The sequence below is a fragment of the Myxocyprinus asiaticus genome, chromosome 49 (assembly GCF_019703515.2).
Source record: "Myxocyprinus asiaticus isolate MX2 ecotype Aquarium Trade chromosome 49, UBuf_Myxa_2, whole genome shotgun sequence".
Taxonomy (NCBI): Eukaryota; Metazoa; Chordata; class Actinopteri; order Cypriniformes; family Catostomidae; genus Myxocyprinus; species Myxocyprinus asiaticus.
The window spans coordinates 15,252,288-15,276,243 of record NC_059392.1 but is presented as its reverse complement, the minus strand read 5'-3'; the positions used below and the strand labels follow the sequence as shown (position 1 = coordinate 15,276,243).

Genomic DNA, 23,956 nt, shown 5'->3' with positions numbered 1-23,956 from the left:
TATTCCTAAATTTTGCATATTTTAAAAATGGCTGAAATAAAAACTGCTCATTCGATTTTAAGAATTTACTTCTTCACTCTCTTTTCTGTGCTATAGTCTTTTGGCAGTGTTGGGCCATTTATCATACTCTGAGATTCACTGTATTTCTGGAAACACTTGTCTGGATCCGGTCTTGGGCTACCCACTCCATCTTGGGTGTACATTACAGTTCTTTTCTTGTGTTCACTTTTCACACATTTAGAGCAGCACAGGTATTCAATACTGATCAGTCAGAGGCTTTTCCTGTTCATTCATCACCCAACCCCTTATTTTTTTCCTCTCTCTCTGGTAAATCAGCGGGACAAAGTGTTGTGGATGAAGTGTGCTAATCTTTCTCTGTGATTGCACAGGGTGCTGTGGAATGATAGCTGGTTCTGTTTGTTATATTTGCTAGCCTTTGGCCATGACTTTGATTCCTTTTAATTGAGGGAGATAAATGCTTAGGAGAAGATGTGGATTTAATGGATTGCAGTGCACTGGAATTGCAGGTTGCTGTACGAATTGACTTCTTTCTAGAAAGAGATAATTCTTATCAGACGGTTTTAGGCTCTAAAGCAAGGCTTTCAATGAGGTCCTGAAAATCCCCTGATACTCAAGACAATTTACACTTTCTCAGTATTACCTTATCACGTTTGAAATGTAGAGGACCTTATGAATCATATGATGCACAAATGAATCTGTTTTGCCTTATATTTTAACAGATAAAAGTTTGCATTGACATTCTTAGATTATTTCAGTTCTTAAACAAGTTTGCTAGGTTATATCAGTCATTTCTTAAGCCCTTCCTATTATTGTTACTATATTTATGTAAAGCAGAACAGACATAAATTGCCCAAGTGCTTGTCTTATTTATTCCGTTCTTCTCCACTTTACTTTAGACAGCCAAATATTCTGGGAACTGGAAAGCTTTTATCTTCAAAATGGTTACCATTTTCTCTGGCAAAGTCTGTTTTTAGCATTTACTTAAGTAAAACCAAATTCATCCACAGACAAGTGGGTCTGGAAGTAATGACTATTTTTTTAAATAGATTTGGTCCCATTTCAAAAATTGCTGTAATTTATGAGAAAGTAACATTATCTTTGGAATTACCTGTAATTGATGTAATGTGCAAGCTCTGTATAAAGCAGTTATTGTAGGCACTCAAATATGTGGTTAATTAAAATTAGACTGACAAATGAGTAATGACAATGATAAATAAACCCTTCAAATGTTGCCTGCATCAAGTTAATTGGATTACCCCCAGTAATTATATATTTTGACCCAGAGCAACACTATCTGCTTTATCATTAAAGCATTCGTCTTTGGTTCCATCAAGGGAATGATTCTGGGATTTTTCAAGTCTTATTTTAATTAATAAGTATATAATGGTGATTTACGTAAATGTTGATATTTCTCCATAATTATGCAAATTTTGGAAAAGACGTTTTAATTTTGCAAATGAAGGGTGCAACTGTCTGTAAAAATCTATATGAAGTGAATTATGGGCAATAATGCTTGTTATTAGACAGTCAGATTAATTATGAGTTTACGCTCATAATTTATGATCATTTCATGGGTTCATGTATGGTAACCAAATGACCAAGATGCTTTCAAACCAAGCAACTCTTCATGTTACAGTGTCTTAAACATGTAGGTTGAGAAATATATTGTATTTTTTTAAAGACAATACCTGATCAAAACAATCACCTCACAAGTTTCAATTTCACACCATGCTGAGCATGGTTTGAATAATGTCATTATTTATACACTGAGACACTCAGCACTTGAAGAGACCACACCTCAAAGACACTCTGCATAAGAAATACATTTAATAGTTTTACCTTCAACCTCATGAAGGGTAGACCTGTATATTTAGTCATAGCTTTGAAAAATACTTTAATCATATCTGACATCTATGATGCAGTTAAATGTCACATATTACCTTTTAATTATACATACTGTTTGGTTACTGTTAACCATTTGTAGGATTTAGGTAGATAGAAAAATGTACATCTCAACGCCAGGGGTGGACACTTTTGAGAAACCAAGAAATGTGTCACAATACAGATACACCACCAAATGATATTCCCAATTTTTATACAGAAACAGTGAGGATCCCAGTAAAATTTGCCCTTTAATATGATCAATCAAGCTTTAGCTTGAAGAGGAAGTTCAACAACTACAATACATTTCAGTTATTTGGCACCTGAAATGGTGTTATCACCAATGTTTTAAGTTGTGCATGCTAGATATTGCACAAAATTGATGTCTTTCACTTTCCTTAAAAACAAGCTGTACAGGTTTACACTACATAACAGCTCTTAAATTGAAAAATAGCTTTAACAAAAAACACTCTGTGCTGTTCCTTATCTCATAGACTTCTGAATTTTGCATGTTGTAGTAACACTAATTCAACCCTGAGCCTTGGCTAAATCACTGAAAACCTTCCCACTGCAATTTCCTATGCCGACGTTGGCCGCTCTTATCCTTCACCATATTAAGACAAGGACTGTGCTTGTTGCTTTGCAAGTGATTCCAGTATTTTGTAAGTTCATTGGGCTGGAACTGGTGCGAGGTGATCAGGTGACTGTATTTGCAGCTGGAGTAGGACACTCTCCAGTGGTTAAAGAGAAACTCATTTGGTGGTGGCACTGGGTCAATCCGCAGTTTTGCCAGGCAGATACCCACATATACATCCTCGAGGTGAAGGCGACGGATACTTAATGAGGCATTGTAGATTTTCTCTGCCATGTCTCCCGAGAACACATAGCCTGTCCCAGAGCAAAAGATTGGGTACCTCTCACTGGAATACAGCTCTGGCGGCATGTACCATTTACTGTCTTTGTTGCGGTTGGGGGCGTAGCCTCTCATTAGGTAGCCAGTAAAGTAATTTTGTCGAGGCGCTGTGTTTGGCTTTAGCAGCTTTTGGATGAGATATTCTGTGTTGACAAACATGTCACTGTCCGTTTTCATTACATAACGGGCGTACGAGCAATACTGAGCCACCCAGCTCATGCCCATTAGCGTTTTTATGGTAAGGTTGTAATAAGTGTCCATGAAGTCCTGCTGGATGATGTCATGGTACTGCAAGCTCTCCTCCTCAATGGACCTCTGCAGATACACATCAGGTCTCAAGCCCAGCAGGAAGAGGCGCACAAACCCATAACCCATGGCTATGCTCTCATTCCCCCAGGTCTGCCTGATGGCATTCCTGGCCTCCACCTGACTTGGCTCTGCAACTATAAGCAAAACCAGGAAGGGACTGCTGTTGTTACACTTATAGGGCTCATTGAGTAGCCACTGATAAGGCTGAGCTGCCAGACGCCCTCCCACTCCCATTTCCCTGTGCAAGCTCTTGGTGTTGCTGCTTATGTTGTTGGTGCTTGCAGAGATCTCCAATCCCACAATCCCCTGGGCAGTGATCTCAGCCTGGTGAGAACTAAAATTGAAGTTAACAGATGGTTTGGGGAGCACATAAGCATTGTCTTTCCAGAGGCTTCGCAATGAGCTTTGGTTTCCCTTTGCGCGCTCCTTGGGGGGGCGCAAACCCCGCATAGTGTAAACCAGGGGGTTGTCTCGCAGCCAACTCCGGCCCTGGAGCAAATCCTGGTGGCAATAGATGAGGAACAGGGCGAAGAGTGAGGCCAGCGAAAGAAGGCCTGCTACATGTGTGCGGAAGAGTGACCGCTTAACATTCCAGGTCATCTTGATGGGGCAGTAGTGTCGCCGACGCCACTGCATGATGTAGAGCGGGGCTGCTTAGCAAAGCGCGGCAGTCACAACCAATCACATCAAACATGTGTTGCAAACAGCCTGAGGGTTATCCGAGCTGGCAGAAGGGTGTGTTCAGGGCCCCAGGTGGACCTATGAGGGGGATGACAAACTGTCCATGGGAGTTGCAGGAATGCGTTTCTCTGACCGTCCCCAGTGACAGACGGTCATGCTTTGGGGCAGTTCCCTTTTGAAGGACAACTGCTTCCTCAGACCGACGCCTCTGTGATCTAAGGAGGTGAGAGAAACAATGAATAATACTGGGTAGTCATGAACTAAGCACATCTTTGCAGTACACGGTTAAATACAAGGTACAGCAGATGATCTTAAATTAGATTCATCAGATACACTCTGCTACCTTTGGCGCCAGGCTAATATTAATTCTGGCAAATGCCAATACCTGGTAGTTAAATTTATTTTCGTGACAAACAAGGTTTATGACAGCATAAACCTCTCTAAACCACCAACATGATGATATTCAGTTAACTACATTTGCTGTACATGGCAACGCTGTGGGGGAGATTGCCAAAAGCGGTGTCTGCATATCATGAGCTAACCTTTACTGCCCTGCGTGAGAGTTTAAATTTCAGGTTTGCACAACATGGCATTCAGCAAGAACACTGCTGCTTTAGAGGTCCTCTAAGCCACCACCCTGCCCAGATGCACTCTAACAGCCAGTGAGGGGAAACATCCGTCAAAATGAATTTTCAGGCTCCAGCAAGCAGTTGCAGGATCCGCAGCCAGAAGCAGCGAGTGATAACAGCCCTCACCCCTTATTCACCCTCCACCTTAAACTTATCAACACTGCACCAGAGGGAATGGCCTCCCTGCCAGCAATTTCCTCTCAGCTGCTGCTTTCTCACACACTGGGGGTTATTAGATTCCAGAACCTCCTCCCAGTAATTGTGATCTAAAAATAGAAGGGAATTATTAAAGAAGTGGTTTTGCTTTTGAAAGTTGTGTTTCTCAGGTTCAGGTTTCTGGCTCAGTTAGAGCCCTGCAATTATTTTTTTTTACAATCCATAAAGTTTTGAATGTGCTTTCCTTCCACCTACCTCCTAAATGTTTGTCTCAGTGTATTGCGCTCTGTTTTGTTGCAACAGCTGGATCAGAGAATGATAACCTTTTCAACCAAATGTGCTCACCCAGCATGGGCAATTACTATAAGGTGGAAACAGGCTAAGCCTGGCTTTGCTTTAAAGGTTAACGCACTTCAGAACAGAGCGAATGAAATGCTCCAAAGGTTTCTTTTGTCATACATTGATATACAGTAATGAGAGCCTCACTGGAGAACGCTGTGTACCGCACTCAATGGTTCTATGCGTTTTTGTCAAGCATAAATAGCTGTTTGGAGGGGCAGGAGAGTACATAAATATTTATCTATTTGATAACAAATTAAAAGAATTCCTTAAATCATTTGCCTTCATTTCAGTTTTCAGCTGCAGCAGCATTAATTTCATACAGTTACTGAAATTAAGAGTGTGATGTGCCCACAGCGGTCATCAATTAGGAGAGCAACATGAAACCATTACACTTCTAATAGGAAACACCTGCAAACAGAGTAAATATAATGGAGATCAGCATACAGTAACTCAGCAATCTGTGTTACCCTCAAATTTAAAATTCAGGAGCCTTTCAATGCTCAGCTCCCAACGGTTTTTCCTTAGTGTTTTCTGATTATTATTATTTGACCATAACCAACTAAATGCATTGCTAAAATTTTGCTACTTAAAAATATTGACTACTTAATGTCAACAGATCACCTAAATGTGTGTGTGCTTTATGTTTGAGTGTTATCTAAGAACGCTTGCGGAGTTGTTGTAATACAGTAAAATACACTTCATGGGGAGGTATTAATGTAAACAGTCATTTAAGTATAAAGTGAAGGTAAACAGTAGTACAAAAGTGGATTTGAATCAAAATATCAGACCTGACGTGTAAATTCAGCTTAATAGACCCACAGCTGTCTACTATGTTGTTATTATTAATCAAAACACAATAAATGAGAAAACCACTTACTGCTTTTTGCTGGAAAACTTAGTATTAATAAGTATTAGTGCATTATAATCATACAGTGAGGACCAGTAATTTAAGTAGTATTATGTTTCATTTCATGAAATACTCAATATCTGATTGTTTACTTCAATACTCAATACAGCTGATAAAAACTTCCAAGCACTGTTTTCTTAATTTGCATCTTTGTTCTATTGTTTTCGTTTGTTTTACTGCTTGTAATAGTTTCAAAATTGGTATTGAGAATCGCCAAATTGCTTTCATATGGAAACAAAATAGATAAATATATTGAAATATACCCAAAATAAACAGAATCCAATTGAAATCAGAATTAAAAACCTTGTGAATCAGAACCGCATCTGGAAATTTGTATTCAGGGCCAGCCAGTGAGTTTGTGGGGCGAAATCATGAAAATGCGCACCACCCCACCCCCCGGTGTGAAAATTATCATAACTTTAAAACATCCACAGAACCACTGCAAACGTAATGAACAGTTTTTTTTAATAGAAAGCACTATACTGTATAGCTTGGTAGATGGCAAATAACATGTCCAATAGCTTTTTTTCCCAACAACAGGTTAACATGCATGCATAAGGGAATGTGTATTTTAGGTGCTGTGACAAGTCACCATTTTGTCGCCTTATTTTGATCGCCTTTCAAATTTTTCTAGAAGTACAAATAAACCAATGTCTCAATTAATATGAGGTCATGGAAACCTTTACTGGGTAACATTGTAAAATAAGATTTGCATTAGGTATCATTAATGTATAATACAATTTTCGAGCATTTATTTGTCTTGGCTAATGTCAATTTATAAAAATCCAACTGTTTGTTTGTTCATGTTAGTTCATTCTGTAATAACTAATGTTAACATTTACAACCGTTAGTGTTACCCATTAAAGTAACACAAAATAAGAAAATGCTGTTTTAAATAGTTTTAGATTTAATTGTATAGGACACTGCTGACAATGCTTGAAATTCCATTTCACCCCACATAACTATGCACAAGTTTGTTTAGAGCAACAAAATCAATGAAAACAAAAAGCTGGCCAGAATGTGTGCAAAAGTGCCTTTATATCGGCAGTGTTTTAATTCCTTCTCCAGCTGATTATTCTTGTCATTAAATCATTAAACAACAAAATAAGCCTCAAAACAATATTTTTCATTACTTATTTCCTGCATTTCTGTGAGGTGTGCGCATTCACAATTTTAGATACACTGCTGCCATTTTATTTGTTGTAACTTTCAGTTATTTGTCTTTTCGTGATTATTCAGAGCTCATTTTATACTTAATATGTTGTTTTTAGTTTTCACCGTCATTGTGAATTATATGTTAAATGATCAGGTTCACGTGTTGATCGCTCCCTTGAGTGTGTGCGCGTTAGAAACCATTGAACTGTGGAGAATTTCTAAATAAAATCAATGTTTCCAAATTTTATGACTTGTTAATTTACTTTGCTGGGGTTCACGGGGCCCCCCAGGCCCTAGGCAGCTGCCTGTATCACCTGTAGGATGGGCCGGCCCTGTTTGTATTGATACCCGAACATAAATATTACAAAACATGTTTAAGTTTTAAACATCTTTGTGCTATTGCCTTAATTTGAGCAGGCCCCTTTCTAGGGCATTTCAAGAGTATCCTGACCAAGCCAATCAAAACCAATGACATTTAAAATGTAAATCAATAGAAGGAAATAAAAGCAATGTAAACAACAAATGTGTATTATATTCAATAAACCTCCATATGTGCTGGTGATTCTTCCTGAAGGAGCGATTAATTTGACATCATTTGTATCATCCGTTCTGCATTTACATGGTCACAATCAATCTCTTTGCCAGATGTGTTTTTGACACTCTATTTTGCTATTTTCTTAAACTCTGTGTGCCGTGACCTTTGCTGGGGAATATCTGGACCATGCCTAAAACATTATTGCATCCATTACTCAAATGCCAGGGTGCTTAATAAACGCCATTCACAAGTTTTAAAATGCTCCTCTGAAAGGTGAATTTAATGAATGACATATTGTGCAGATGAAGCACAAAGCATTTTATTCTCAAAGCATCTGTCATCCATATATTGGATCCAGATGAATATAATCCTCACACTTCTGTTTTAGCAGAACATTGTGGCCAAACTAAACACACAAAATTGAGTAATAATTTGCACATGAAATTTAATGGAAAATGCAAACATACACTATATGGCCAAAGGTTTGTGGACACCATATGTGCTTGATGAAAATTTGATTTCAAAACCTTAGGCATCAATTTCCCCCTTTGCTGTAATAACAGCTTCCACTCTTTTAGGAAGGCTTTCCACTATACTGTATGTAGTAACATGGCTGCAGGGATTTGCTCTCATTCAGACACAAGGCTATCAGTGAGGTCAGGAACTGATGTTGGTCAATGGGTCCTGACTTACAGTTGCTGTTCCAGTTCACCCCAAAAGTGATCAGTGGGGTTCAGGTCTGGGCTTTGTGCAGGCCAGTCAATTTCTTCCACTCCAGACACAGTAAACCATTTCTTTATGGACCTTACTTTGTTCACAGGGGCATTGTCATGCTGGAACAGAAAAGGGCTATCCCCAAACAGCTGCCACAAATTTAGAAGCACACAAAGCCCAAACTATTACATAAAGAAACATTAAGATTTTTCTTTACTGGATTTAATGGAGTAACCAAATTTGTTAATTAGAAGGGGGTGTCCACAAACTTTTGGCCATATAGTGTACATATTGGGCCCCCATTGCACAGTTTAGCAGGTTGTTTAATTTTGTTTATGCTATATGACTTGTGACATCTCATCTCCCATGAGAGCAAATAGGTTTGTTGATTCATGCATCATACTCTCACAATCTGTAGACATTATAGATTCCTGCTGAACAATACTAGTAATTTTAAATAAACTGAAACACATTTAATGCATTAACATTTTTAAATGACCTTTGCATACAACATTAATCTTCTAAGTCTTCTATAACAGATAAATAGCCTAATATGGTTGCTAGTTATTGTCATTTTTCTCAGTTTTATTACCTAATAAACTGGAGGAAAATACAATAAATGCATGTGAAATGCAGAGAGGACCAAGTCCGACCTCATCCTTTTTGCCATTACTAGGGATGCACAGATACCCCTTTTCCTCTCCTTATATGATTCCTATCCCTGAACTCTCGGAATCCAGTGTTGTTTTTTTCTTTATCAGTTTAGAATGTCTATACCTCATATGTGAAACTGATTAGGGGTAATCTTTCATATGTAAAGTAACAAACGTCTAACTATTATTTCAATATGTTTGTAGCCTATTAAGAAAAACTTTGTTATCTATTCTACTGGATAATGCAGCAGCAAAATAAACAGTAATTCCAGTGAAAGTCTTCAGTAGAAAACAAGCCAGATGTCTTTGCACATGTTTTTCAACTTGTAATATGGACTTAAAAGGATTCAGATTTATATTTTGTTCACTTTAGTTTTAACAGAATACAAGTCCACTTTTCATTCACACAGTTTTTTTGGAACCCAGTCAACTTAAATATTGTTGTAATTTGTAAACAAATAATAATAATAATTTTTTAATTGTTGGTATTTTATTGTACAATAGTAATATATATTCAGGCATGTCTTAAACTTTAAAACCTTTGGGCTTTTATTTTGGTGGAACACTCCAGGAAGTCCTTTGGGTGTGTGTATGTAGCCTAATTCACCGTGGTTTTATACACTTCTTATTCAAATCTAGTTAAGTGCTCCTCCAGTGCCATTCTCGATGCATGTTATAAGCGAACCGAACTATCGAGCATCTACAGCTGAGATGTTTTTCTAAGGGTGGGCGATATGACAAATTTTGTATTTGAATATATATATATATATATATATATATATATATATATATATATATATATATATATATATATATATAAAAGGTATCAAAAGTTTGCATACCCTTGGAGAATTGGTAATATATGTAACATTTTTAAAGAAAACATGAGTGAGCAGGCAAAACACATTTCTTTTATTTCTTATGGGATTCATATTCAACTGTAGGTTATAACAGAATGGCACAATCATAAAACAAAACATGGCAACAAAGAAAAAAATGAAATGACCCCTGTTCAAAAGTCTGCATACCCTTAGTTCTTAATACTGTGTATTGCCCCCTTTAGCATCAAAGACAATGTGCAGTCTTTTGTAATAGTTGTCTGAGGCCCCAAATTCTTGCAGGTGGTATAGCTGCCCATTCGTCTTGGCAAAATGCCTCCAGGTCGTGCAAAGTCTTTGGTCGTCTTGCATGAACCGCACGTTTGAGATCTCCCCAGAGTGGCTCGATGGTATTAAGGTCAGGAGACTGTGATGGCCACTCCAGAACCTTCACCTTTTTCTGCTGTAACCACTGGAGGGTCAGCTTGGCCTTGTGCTTAGGGTCATTGTCATGCTGGAAAGTCCAAGAGCATCCCATGCGCAGCTTTTGTGCAGAAGAATGCAAATTGTCTGCCAGTATTTTCTGATAACATGCTGCATTCATCTTGCCATCAATTTTCACAAGATTCCCTGTGCCTTCAGAGCTCACACACCCCCAAAACATCAGTGAACCACCAACATGCTTCACGGTGGGGATGGTATTCTTTTTACTATAGGCCTTGTTGACCCCTCTCCAAACATAGCGCTTATGGTTGTGACCATAAAGCTCTATTTTGGTCTCGTCACTCCAAATTACAGTGTGCCAGAAGCTGTGAGGCGTGTCAAGGTATTGTCAGGCATACTGTAACCAGGATTTTTTGCGGCATTGGTGCAGTAAAGGCTTCTTCCTGGCAACTCGACCATGCAGCTCATTTTTGTTCAAGTATTGTTGTATTGTGCTCCTTGAAACAACCACACTGTCTTTTTCCAGAGCAGCCTGTATTTCTCCTGAGGTTACCTGTGGGTTTTTCTTTGTAACCCGAACAATTCTTCTGGCAGTTGTGGCTGAAATCTTTCTTGGTCTACCTGACCTTGGCTTGGTATCAAGAGATCCCCGAATTTTCAACTTCTTAATATGTGATTGAACAGTACTGACTGGCATTTTCAAGGCTTTGGATATCTTTTTATATCTTTTTCCATCTTTATAAAGATCCATTACCTTGTTACGCAGGTCTTTTGACAGTCCTTTTCTGCTCCCCATGGCACAGTATCTAGCCTGCTCAGTGCATCCACGTGAGAGCTAAAAAACTCATTGACTATTTATACACAGACACTAATTGCAATTTAAAAAGCCACAGGTGTGGGAAATTAAACTTTAATTGCCATTTAAACCTGTGTGTGTCACCTTGTGTGTCTGTAACAAGGCCAAACTATCAAGGGTATGTAAACTTTTGATCAGGGCCATTTGGGTGATTTCTATTAACATTATGATTTAAAAAGGAGCCAAACAACTATGTGATAATAAATGGCTGCATATGATCACTACCCTTATATACATTTTTGCATGATCAGTCATATTTTAAAAAATCAATGCCAAAATTTCACAATTTCTGCCAGGGTATGCAAACTTTTGAGCACAACTGTATATATATATATATATATATATATATATATATATATATATATATATATAAAATGATAGTCATTTTTTTCTGATAAATCAATAAAAATTGGTTAATATATTAAAAAACATATAATAATGCCTATTTTTGGAAAATACAGATAGTAAATTAAATACTTCATAAATGAAAACTACTTCCTCATATAATTTTCTCTTTATTTGGAAATTGACAAACAGTTAAAGAAAAAAAACCCACTGTTTTAAAACCTATAATGCTCAATTTCACATAATGCCACATTTCGGTTTTTTCAAGTTGTTGACCAATATTATTATTATTATAAACTTTACTCAAGAAACTCAAAATCTTCTCAAAGCAATGTAACAAAGAAATAATAAGTAAAAAATACCTTCCAAAAATAACACTTTTTGCAGAAAATATCAAAAATTATGCAAACGCTTCTTGCAAAAAATAAATGTCAAATAAAAACACATCTTGAAAAAAAAAAAAAAAAGACGAAATTAATGCAGAGCGCATCTTTTGGCTTTCATAACAGGGTTGCTGCAGAGTTTTAAAAATCTAATTTAAGACTTTAAGACCTTTTTCAAGACCTGAACAAATAAAAGTAATACCGTATCCCCATACCAAAACAAACCCACACAATCTCAAAATAAATCATGTATCACAGACTCTTAAACAGGCAGGGTCACACATTCAACATGGCTTTAACATTGCTTATCAGTAAAACAGGGTAGGATATATGCAAGTTAAAAATATTAAAAACATGTTTTCCACATATACAGTATATAACATTAAAATTGGTTTATGTACCATTATATAAATAAATACCAATTAGAGGTCAACCGATATTGGATTTTGCTGATATGAGTTGAAAGGCAATTAATCTCCCAATTGTTTTTCTAAAATTGGTAGCCTATATTAAATGTTCTTAGTCATTTCTTCCTGTGATGGGGAGGGCCAGACAGAGGCTACAAGAGTCCATATTTAATTAAATTCCAGATGCAGTTTATGGTGCAACCAAAATACAAATAACCAGGAAAAAAAATAAAAATAATTATTCATTGCGCAGAACTTTTAATTTTAAAGACTGAAATACACCAGGGACTCTTATTTTGAAATGTTTGCGCGTCACTGCTTCCAGCTGCTCAATCAAACAAATAAAGGATATACAATGTGCACTTCTACAATAATCTACAACGTGTTACAATGTAAACAATTAAAAGTAAAACATTGTTATATTTCATCAACACTACACCATCATCATCAACAGCTGATCATTAGTGCTTGTCATAAATTTATGATATGGCTTAATGATTGTGAACTTCTCTGCAACAGCTGAAAACACACACAAGCTCCCACGTGCTTGGAGAAAATACAACAGTGCCATGTTTTCACTCTGAAGGATGCAGCACATGCATTTAATTAAATCATATTCTTTTGAAGTTTGATAATCACATTAGGTCATATCACGACTCCCATCTTTCCGTCCCCAAATTTAAGACCTCTTTAAATGATAATTAAGAATTTTGTTGTATCATCTAAGACATTTAAGACTTTTTATGACCTTAAATTTGGGAAAACTGAATTTAAGACATTAAGACTTTAAGGATCCGCAGGAACCCTGCATAATATTTTTTTTAGTGTGATTCATTTTGATGTTTTAAAACAGATTGCTTGTATTACAACGAGTGATTGTCATGAGACACAGTTTGCAGATTACATTCTTTTCTGCTCCGTGTCGGGTTTTGTAAACCAACACCACAGATGTCACACCTGTTCTAATGACAAGCTCCTCTTCATTTTCTTTTCTCTTTTGATCATATCAGTATCAATAATTCATCAAATAATGATCAAATGATGAAGTATAGATGTGTGGTGTTGCCAAGTGCACTTCTGGCGTAAGTCAGTTTCATTTAGCCAACAATTTAGTTGGATGAGGTCAAATCAATGTACTATAGTAGTTTTATCTCAACTTTATTAGGTTCGTCAAACTAAATTTAATGTTTAATTTTATTATGTTGGTCCAAATTAGTTTATTTTATTAATCATTAGTATACGCCAGCAGTGTTTCCCCACAGGATTTTGTGAGACTGAAATTTTTACATTTTAAAGTAGTGATGCACCGATACCACTTTTTCTCATCCAATTCCGATATCGGAAATATCAGTATCGGCCAATACCGATCCCAAGCTGATACCAGTGTTGTTTTTTTGCATAATCAGTTTAGAATATCTTTACATTATTGTGTGGAAATAATTGGGAGTACTCTTTAATATGTAAAGAAACACAAACCTCTAACTACACATTATTTCAATATAAATGTATAGCTTATTAAGAAACACTTTATTATTAACTAGTATACTGGATAATGTAGCAGCAAAATTAACAGTAAGTCTTCAGTAGAAAAGAAACCAGTGTTTTATTTTTGCCTTTTTTTCCCTTTTATTTTCCAAAAATGTTTCAACTTGCTTCTGGACTTTAAAGGATTCAGATCTCTTTTTTGTTCAATTCAGTTGTAAGACATCAGTTCACTTTTCATCAGTTATTTTTTGGAACCCATTCAACTTAAATATTGTTATAAATTGTAAACAAGTATTAATGATGACAATAATAATAAAAAAAATTATTAATATTATTATTATTGACATTATTTTAAATACAACAGTAATATATTTAAATCATGCACTTTTTAAACCCTCACGCTTTTATTTTGACATTCTAAACTCTCCAGGGAGTCCTGTATGTGTCTGTTTGTAGGCAAGTTCACTGTAGTTTAATTCGCTTCTTATTCAAATTTTGGTAAAAATGCACCTCCGGTGCCGTTCTAAGTGCATATTATAAGTGAAACGAACTATTGAGCATCTACATCTAAGATGCTGTTCTTGAGTAGCGCTCAAGTATTGCGCACTGCTGTGCATCACTAGCCTGTGCCTGAGTTTGTGTCAACAGAGCATCACCATTCACTAACGCTCTGGCGCTGCGCATACTATATATTTACTTATTAAACACAGCCTTTTGTGATTCACAGAGCTATCGCATGTCTTCAAGTGGTTTTGAATAAAATATACGAGTCATATGAACTGCTTTAATGGTGTTTTTATGATTCTTTTATGTCATTTTTGAAGCTTGACAGTAACGAACATGGCAGTATCTAACACACAGTATCGGATTTGGATCAGGCTCGTCGGACTGACACCCGATCCGTCTAAAAGCTTCAGTATCGGAGCTAATACCGATCCTGGTATCGGATCGGTGCATCCCTATTTTAAAGTTAAATTCATTAATCTGGTGCACTTAGAGAGCAAAATTAAGAGGCTAGATCTATGAAGAACTTTGCGCTCTTGAAAACTATTTTGTGCTCTAGTAGTAATTTAATCAAACACATTGGTTGTATAGATATGAATGGTGATGGCACGGCAAAAAAGTCACCCACAAAGCATAAACAAGATGGAGTTTAATGCAGTTCACAAATGGTCAAAACACAAAATTGACTAGAGCATACATTTGAGCCAGTGCTCGACATTAAGCATCGTCATGTGCTTGTCCTCCGGACAAGTAAATTGGTCATTCACTTGTCCGAGTAAAAAAGTGACTTATCCGGAGAGAAAAAAGGACAATTAGGTTACATGCTCAAGTAACATGTCAAAGTTTGTTGTATATTTTTCTAAACTCGATCGATGTCCAACATAATAGTGTACCTATGCAATCAACTCAATTCTCTGCGACAAATGTAAACTGCACTGGGTAGGAGAGGAGGCTATTGTCACATGGTAATTATTTTATGTTACGTATTGTAGTCAAATAAAGAAAAGCCTCCATCGGCACCATTAATAGCAGGGGTGCTCACACATCTATGGAAAGAGATCTACTTTTTCATCATGTTATTGCAGCAAAATCTACCATGTAATAAAGGCTATACATTATCACAATACCAAAATTTCAGTAGTCTGTAGTGAAATTTGATGATTCTCAATACCAGCTTCAAAACCACAACAAATAACACTAACTAATATGTTAATTATGGAAGAATGGTTTCAAGTTCTTCATTAAAACTAGTAAACAGTCAGTAATAAAATAACAATAAAAAACAGCAATGAATAGAAATAGATTAAAAATAATAGAACAAAAAATACAAATTAAGAAAATTCAGTGCTTTAACAGCTTTAAAAGTTTTTAACAGCAGTAGGCTATCAAGCATTCAAGTAAACATTCAGAATGAAATGCAACAAAACTACTACAGGTCTGTACTGTATGATTATAATACATTAAAACTTTTTAAAGCTACTAACGTTACTCAGTTAAAAGCAGTGAGTGTTTTCTTGTTATGGTTGTTTGATTATTATAATGACACTCTACACTGGACAGCAGGTCTATTAGCTTACATTTACACTTACAAGTCTGACATTTTAATACAAATCAGCTTTTTTCTCCACTGTTTATGTTCACTTTAGACATCACTCTCTGTGTTTACATTAATACCTCACCAAGACGGCCTTTTGGCGGAATTTTGAAATGTATTTGACCGTTCAGGTGCGCATTAGCGCAAGCATTTTCAGCACACACACATACACCGCCTGTCACTCAAACAGGGCGCAGCTGTTTCTAGATTGCTTGCGAATTATAAAATGACGTGCTCTTGATTACATTCAACAGCAGAATAAGAATATGAACTTTCTAATAAGTGACACAGGCCTAGGCTATTACAAATATAGCCGGTTATTTTTTTGGTTATTGATGTTTTAATCAGTCTGCTTGTCTGGTCTGGCAAGTAAAATTCTCCTCGGACAAGCGTTAATGTCGATCCCTGTAAGCCATCGAAGAAATGAAGCAAAAGTGGTTACCTGTGTTGAACTTGCTCCTCAGATACTGAAAATAGTAACGTTGTCAGAGCCACTGGTCATAATGTTAATGTTAGATAATTGGTTCCAGTGAGTGTGTGTGTGAGAGCATGTGCGCGTACGATTTATTTCCCCCCCCACCCGTATTCCAGCAACTCCCGCTATTGATATAATTAGACATCAAATGATTGGACGAAAGTTGTCTATAGGTCACTAGCTTGACGACACCTGACTGGATGGTTATGTGTTTTTTTTCTTTTTAGTAATAATAAATGGCTGAATAAATGTACTGGAAAGAAAATAATTAGTTATGTGACAGTTCACTTTGTCCTGAACAATAATGAGTGATATGAATGTGATTTTTTTTTTTTTTTTAAGATTTTGCCTGGCTCCCACATTTATGGTTTCACTGTATGCCAAATATAAGAATATAAAAAATATCAAGGTAACCACCACTTCCCATGAGAGAATATGTATTTTTTTGAGAATGCTGTGGAAAAGAAATTGATCAGTTAAGCACATAGCAATTGATGGTAAGCACATAGCCACCCTTGGAACTGAAAATATTATATAATTTTATATGGTAAAATATGGTAATTGTGTTCAATTTAAAGCAGCACTTAAATTGATTGAATAATATACGGAGTCAGATGCATTATTATAATTATAAGGCAGCAAGGTTGGAAAACAACATTTTTAATTCACAGTCAGTGTTGGGTAAGTTACTCTAAAAAGTAATTAATTACCAACTACTACTTACAACTACAGTGTAATTAGATTACTGTACTAATTACTCTGTCTGAAAAGTAATTGCATTACTTATTACTAATTACTTTCTAAAATCCTTATCAACCTCGACAAGATGAAAAATACAAGGATAGACATGAAATTGTTCTTTTAATTCTCTCAAATAAATCACAAAATGAAATAAATTATTCATGAACTGGCCAAAGAATTTAAGGGGGCAGCGTTAAATTAAGAAACATACATTTTAACATTAGAAGTTAAATTTTGATTTTAAATTCACCATTGTTTTATATAGAATTGTTCTAGTCTATACAGTATTTAACACAATTACATCAGAAGTAATGTAATTAAATTACTGAAAAAATTAAGAGTAATCCCTTAATTTTCAATGAAAAAGTAGTAATGCATTACACCCAACACTGTTCACAGTTGACAGTGTATTTCTCACTTTTCTGTAGGCCAAGAAATATAAAATCTTATTTCTTACCATATTCCTAGAAACATAAATATTTAAGTCCTTTTTCTACCATAAATCTAAACATTGACTTTCACTTGAGTAAAAAAGGACTTAAATTTTGATCTGTTTCTCACCCACATCTATCATATCACTTCATTAAACCACTTCTACTCTGAAGTTATAGAAAAGAAGTGACAAATTATGTTACATATCGTATATTGAGCTGTATGGAATATACTGTATAGTAAATAGGTCTCAGTTGTATAGTACAGAAAAAAGTAAAAACACACACGTTTGTTTATACACTGGAAGCTGTGATGTTACATCCTCCCCATTATAATAATAATCGACAAAGCTTTAAACGGCTGATTTAAATGCATGTGATAGTTTTGCCTAGTCTAATGTTAACCATTTAAAATTTGCACTGAACTTCGAACTTATTAGCTGTTTGTTTTTCTGCAATGTATACGATATGATGTCCCTCTGTTTATCTATATGAATTACTTCTCAACTGCCCAATCACAGACCACTTGTAAGTAGCTCTTAGTAGCCAATCCGAACACTGGAGGCGGGACCTGCCAGAATACAGGTGGGAAAAAATCAAATAACGTTGCGCATACAGCAGGGGGTTGACTGACTGGGAGTGAAAGATGCTTTGCCAAGTCAATGGCGCAAAACACAATGTTAAGAGATCTTTTATATTATATATTTTAGATTTATTATGACACTGTGGCACACCGCCACAGTCTAGGTAATTAATGGGAGACACTGTGCCAGGTGAGCAAGTGGAAGGACAGTGTAACTGCTGCACTGTCAATTTGATAACAATTGTTTATAAAGCCAAGCAGCACTCATATCAAACAGCACTTCAAAGTGGAAGTCCATCTTCAACCTTAGCACAAGCGCTAAACTTCACTGCAATAGTAACCCCCAAAACTCCAGTCTAACAGGCACTATATTATAACAGATTATTAAACATTAACAAATCTTCTGTTCTCATCTTGCCCCAAAATGCATAAAATAACACTTAATTTCAACAATTGTTCACCCCATCCAGTCCCATGCAAAGCATGCTGGGTAATGGAAATCCCCTGCCCAGTTTCATCAATGCTACAAAAAGTATTTACGTAGTCCAAACTCAAATGGATTAAGTCATCTTCAATTTTACAAATGTAATAGGATAGAACACAATGAAATCAAGATGACAAAATGTTCTAGAATTGTGTTGCTTTAGTTTATTTTAAGTAAACTGAACAATCTGCACAAATACTCTGTGGTTTGCTGAATTCTCCCACTATACAGCACTCAGAATCGCCCCGCAAGACTGGAATTACACATGCAAACTGCTTTCAGCAACAAGTTTGTGGTCGCGTTTGCACCGTTGCCTAAACTGCATAATTTAGTAATTCGGCTACTAAACCAGCACGTGCAAATAAACGGCGCTTTTAACAGCCGCAATTCATTACCCCCCTCAGTCTTACGTGAAGCCCTGCCCACTGATAAATATGCCAACGCCGCGCACATGGATATTTACATATCGTGATATACGCACACGATATAACAAAATCTCTATCGATTGACACTTTATATCATTGCCACGCTACATATGCTCATATCGCCCAGGCCTTGTTGTTTGTGTGAAGCGCTCGTGCCGCTTTGAAAGCTGAAAACAGCAGCATGCGCTAAGAGTTTGTCAACAGAGCAGCGCGCATTCATTAAAACGCGCTGCGCATGAATAGTATATTTTTACTTATTAAACGCAGCCTTTTTCGATTGACAAAGCTATTGTTTATCTTCAAGAGACTTAAAATGTACGAGTCATACTTTAATTATGCTTTTATGGTTCTTTCATGTCATTTTTTGAGCTTTAAAGTAACAACGACTTCGATCGGATTTGAAACGAGCTTGTCGGACAGATACCCGATTTGGTTAAAAAATTCAGCATCAGAGCAGATCGGTGCATCCCATTACCACCGTTTAAAAGTGCCTCTGAGCAGAGTAGTGAGCTGTGCGTGGTGGTCCATTTGCAAAAGTCCATTTCACTTGACAGCTGTGGTGCTTCAATACTTCAACACTCACGGCTTAGCCAAATCTGGGGCATGTTACCAGAGATTCATCACCTGGTAGTAGTCGCATTTTCTGCAACATTTACTTCCCTCCCAGCTAAACTACTAATAAATAAAACAACCTTCACTTTTATCTAAGGACTGAGTGGGGGAATCATGGAATATGGCCATGTATTTTACATCTGGGTTGTGTTCTGTAAAAAGTGAAACTGTGTTTTTGCTATTCCAATCTCATCTGACCTTTAAAAATTATGTTTGTAGGTGTAACCTAATGTGTATAGTCATATTAATTAGGCCATTTTAAATCATATTTTTGACTTGACTAAAACCAGTTATCACGTTAAGTACATTTTTAGGTTATCTGACAAAACATTTATTACAGGTTAAGTTAAGACTCCTTGTGTAAACAGCAGGGTCTGAAATTTTTGGGGGCTTAGAGCAAAAATGCCACAAAATATGACAAAAATGTGCCAAAAATTCAAATCTGGGGGCAAAAAAATAAAAAATAAAATAAAAAGCCCAGTTATAAAACATATTCTGATATTTGCATTTATTATGAGACCTACCTCACTCTGTGGCAGAGTGGAAAGATGCGCGCGCCGTCTGTCGACCCGCACCGCGCGCCATCATTTTCTCCGGTACAACCACAAAAAAATAAAAAAATAAATAAAAATAAACCAACCCAACGCTAAACCACTTCTTCACTTCAACCACGAGAACTTAGCCCCCCTTTGTCGTTTTCCATCTTGAATTCCATCCTTGATCAAAACCCCTCCTTCCATCTGTCAGGAGCTATCCGACACTCTAAACATCACCCGTTTCTCTGTCTGAAACGGAGCGTTGAATGTCTGTACTGTCACTTAGTCCCCTACTTTCACTCACTCAACCGCAAATGTATTCCCATGCCTGTGTTTCCCCCGCAAATATAAACAATACCGAGAGGTGGGAAAGAGAATTTTCAAAAACAACGAACTTCAACGGTCCATTTCACCACATTCTAAGGCGCGCGTAAGTATGTCCAGCGGAGTAACGGAAAAAGCAGCTGCAGGAAGAAAGACTCGTGGGTCCTTCGTGTCAAAATTAACAGCAACACGAAGCCCCTCCGAGGCTGGTCTAACGGAACACGACCATGCAGTGGAGTAGGAAGACGCGAAATCTTTTCTGCGAAATGATGTGTTGGGTGGGCTAGTGGGAGGGGAAACAGCAGATGGAATAAACCCTTATCTGACGCCGCTGCTCTGACTGACTGCCTCATCGACGTCACCGCCTACTTGGGTGGGATTCCCACGTGATCCGTTTTGAATGACTCCCACTTCCCCAAAGCCTCTCTCTCTCTCTCTCTCTCGCTCTCCCTCTCTCTCTTTCTCTTTCCAAACGAGGCATACAACATAAAAAATAAAATAAATAAATAAATAAATAAATAAAATAAAAATATAAACACAAAAAAGCCAGTTTACAGAACATTCATTCATAAACAAATTATTCAATGCTCAAGACAAACAGGTGCTGTATTCCATTTTTTCCCCCTCCTGAATATTAAATTTTCACCAAATAATAAAATTGTATGGTCATTATTGTTCTTTGAAAAATATTTACATATTACAAAATGTTCCGACCTAAAAACAATCAGTTTCCCTTCTAATAAAATGTTCCGAATAAAACAAACAATTGTGTATATTCAATGACAAAAATAAAAAAAAAGATGGACAGTAGCTCTGTGTTCTTTTATTTATTTATTTTCCAGATGAACAAGAATTACAGGAATATTCAAGATCCACTCCAGATTTTTCTGATATTTAATACAGGTCCTATAACAGATTACATTTTAAATGTTACTTTAAATTTTTTTATTTTTTTTGAAATACATTTATAGCATTTTCTACACAAAATTGATTTTACCCTTTAAGCTCTGAGTTTATTTTTTATTTAAAGCTTTTCTATTTCAGTGGCATACCCAACATTTAAGGCTTATAAGCCAAAAATTAAGTTTTTTCTTATTTTTCTGATTTGACATATGAGTGTAAATAAGTTGGCTTCGAAAAACTGCTTTTGTTTCGTTAGCAATCATATCACCTGTAACTGAGTACAATTTTGTGTTGATATGGTAAGGCAATCAAAAGTTATAGCATTACAAATATAATTTATCCTTGTGTCCAAAAGCCTCTCCAAATACTAAAACATAATTGTACATAAAAACTAATTACACATGCAGACACAAGAATGACTAAAGGTTTGCACAGCATGCAGACATGATTTTTGTAATGCGATTTCACAGAATGAGTTTCATTCTGTGCCATTTGAGTCATTGAGTCTCAGGTACTTGGTGCCATCTCCTGGTGGTCATATGTACTGTAATTAGAGTGATTGATAACATAACTGCACAAATATGGAGGACTACCATCACTGTTGGAGCAATCTGAACCCAATCCGATTGGTTTAGCGTTCCATGATGCTACAGCATTTCCGATGATGCCATCAGATCCAGGAAAGCCAACGTTTTTGTAGCCAGATAGCAAGATGCTGTGTGCACATTGTGCTTGGGTTATCTAATGATAATGCATCTGATTACTCTGTGTGTGTGTGTGTGCTCGTTTTAAAGATTATCACCTCTTTTAAACATTTATGTCAAAGACACATACTTAGCTATTACTTGCTATATTTTTGTCTGAGTAAAAAAAATAAATAAAAAACAAATAGGCAGGTTGTATTCTAATCTTTGCTTTCCAACAGCATATGACACATAGCTATTTGATGTTTTTAATGATTACGATAATATGTACAGTGCAACATTTTTAATAGATTATCAAAACGGAACACTTCTAAAGCACTTGTTCGGTTTTGGTCATTGTGCCTACATGCATTTTAAAGTACAGCTTTAGGATGGATTTAACTCACATGTGTGCAATGGATGGAAGGAGTGAGTGAATGAGAGAGGTGGGGGAAAGAGGGGAAGGAATGGTCTTTTTGACACAGCATAGGCACATGATAAGACATCCATGGTCTGTGCTTTGTGATTGCAGGCACTAAAAATAACAGTTCACCTCAGCTGTCGAAAAATAAACTGAGCTGAAAATGTTAACCATTGGCTTTGTTTACTTTAAAATGATGCATTTGAATATTGGTTAACCAGAGTGAATATATTAGTATTATTCCAAACAAATATGCTGTTATCATTTATCTTATGGCTTCACAAGACTTGGAACAAAGCACAAGTCATATGAAATACTAAGTGTCTCATCTATTTTCTATTGGCCTGCAACACAATTTCATGATATCTAAGGCATCTACTTTTGTCTTTTTTATTATATTATTATTTTTTTATTATTATTACGCAGTCTGGGGGGAAAATGCACTAAAAGCTGACTTGCCTTGTGTCAGCAATGGCTGCAGACTGTTGTGAATACTGTAAGGTATCACTGATTTCAGGGCCACAGTCAGACTGAATAATTAATAGAAGCCTTCTCATTGACAGAAGTACGTTGGGAGTCATTAACACAGCTACCTGACCAGTGTGAACATATTAGTAAGAAATAGGTAATTCTGGAGAGATTGAGTACACCAAAAGCTGACAGATCAATGCCACGGCTTACACATTAATAATGTGAGATATATTTAGAATGGGATTTCCCAATCTAGAGCAAATGGCAAAACAAAAGCACAAATGCTTTCCTGTAAAAATCTGTACTCAAACATGCTCTGAACAATACAAAATAGGCCTACTATTATAATGTGTAGTATTGAACTGGAATTTCGAAAGACACAGAACACTTGTTGTTCTACAGTTTGAATCTCTTTCCAATTGACATGAGAAGCCGTTGAGAGACAAATTAGATTACCAAAAGTACAAAACATAAAATGTTTCCAAGATACAAAACTGTTAAAAACTGTGTCCTCATAATAGACTGCTGAAGGTCTTCAGACAAAAGTTAAACTAGTTTAGCAGGGAACAGACTGTTCATGATCAAAGACTTACAAATTCAAAATTCCACATCAACAGGCCACTGTATTGTACTGAGATTTCAATCTTACTCTACCCCCATTGTGTCCTTAAAGGGATAGTTCACCCAACATAAAAAATAAAATAAATAAATAAATAAAATAAATAAAAATAAAAACACCAAAAAGCCAGTGTACAGAACATTCATGCATAAACAAATTATTCAATGCTCAAGACAAACAGGTGCTGTATTCCATTTTTTCCCCCTCCTGAATATAAAATTTTCACCAAATAATAAATTTGTATCGTCATTATTGTTCTTTGAATAACATTTACATATTGCAAAATGTTCCGACCTAAAAACAATCAGTTTCCCTTCTAATAAAATGTTCCATATGAAACAAACAATTGTGTATATTCAATGATTAAAAAAAATAAAATAAAATAAAATAAAAAAAGATGGACAGTAGCTCTGTGTTCTTTTATTTATTTATTTTCCAGATGAACAAGAATTACAGGAATATTCAAGATCCACTCCAGATTTTTCTGATATTTAATACAGGTCCTATAACAGATTA

At 36.2% G+C, this 23,956-nt stretch overlaps 1 protein-coding gene across 3 annotated transcripts; it reads right to left on the bottom strand.

Moving 5' to 3' along the window:
- Positions 1-1,831: 1,831 nt before the first annotated feature.
- Positions 1,832-20,678, bottom strand: b3galt2 (UDP-Gal:betaGlcNAc beta 1,3-galactosyltransferase, polypeptide 2). 3 transcript variants are annotated; one of them, XM_051693747.1, is made up of 3 exons: positions 20,008-20,678; positions 4,601-4,700; positions 1,832-4,020 (listed from the first exon to the last, which is right to left on the bottom strand). In XM_051693747.1, the coding sequence occupies exon 3, from the start codon at positions 3,758-3,760 to the stop codon at positions 2,453-2,455; it is 1,308 nt and encodes a 435-aa protein (XP_051549707.1). In that variant the 5' UTR covers positions 3,761-4,020; positions 4,601-4,700; positions 20,008-20,678; the 3' UTR covers positions 1,832-2,452. The 3 variants fall into 3 exon arrangements, with proteins under 3 accessions (XP_051549707.1, XP_051549706.1, XP_051549708.1); XM_051693746.1 differs by lacking the exon at positions 4,601-4,700; XM_051693748.1 differs by lacking the exons at positions 4,601-4,700; positions 20,008-20,678 and adding an exon at positions 4,348-4,583.
- Between the last annotated feature and the right edge of the window lie 3,278 nt (positions 20,679-23,956).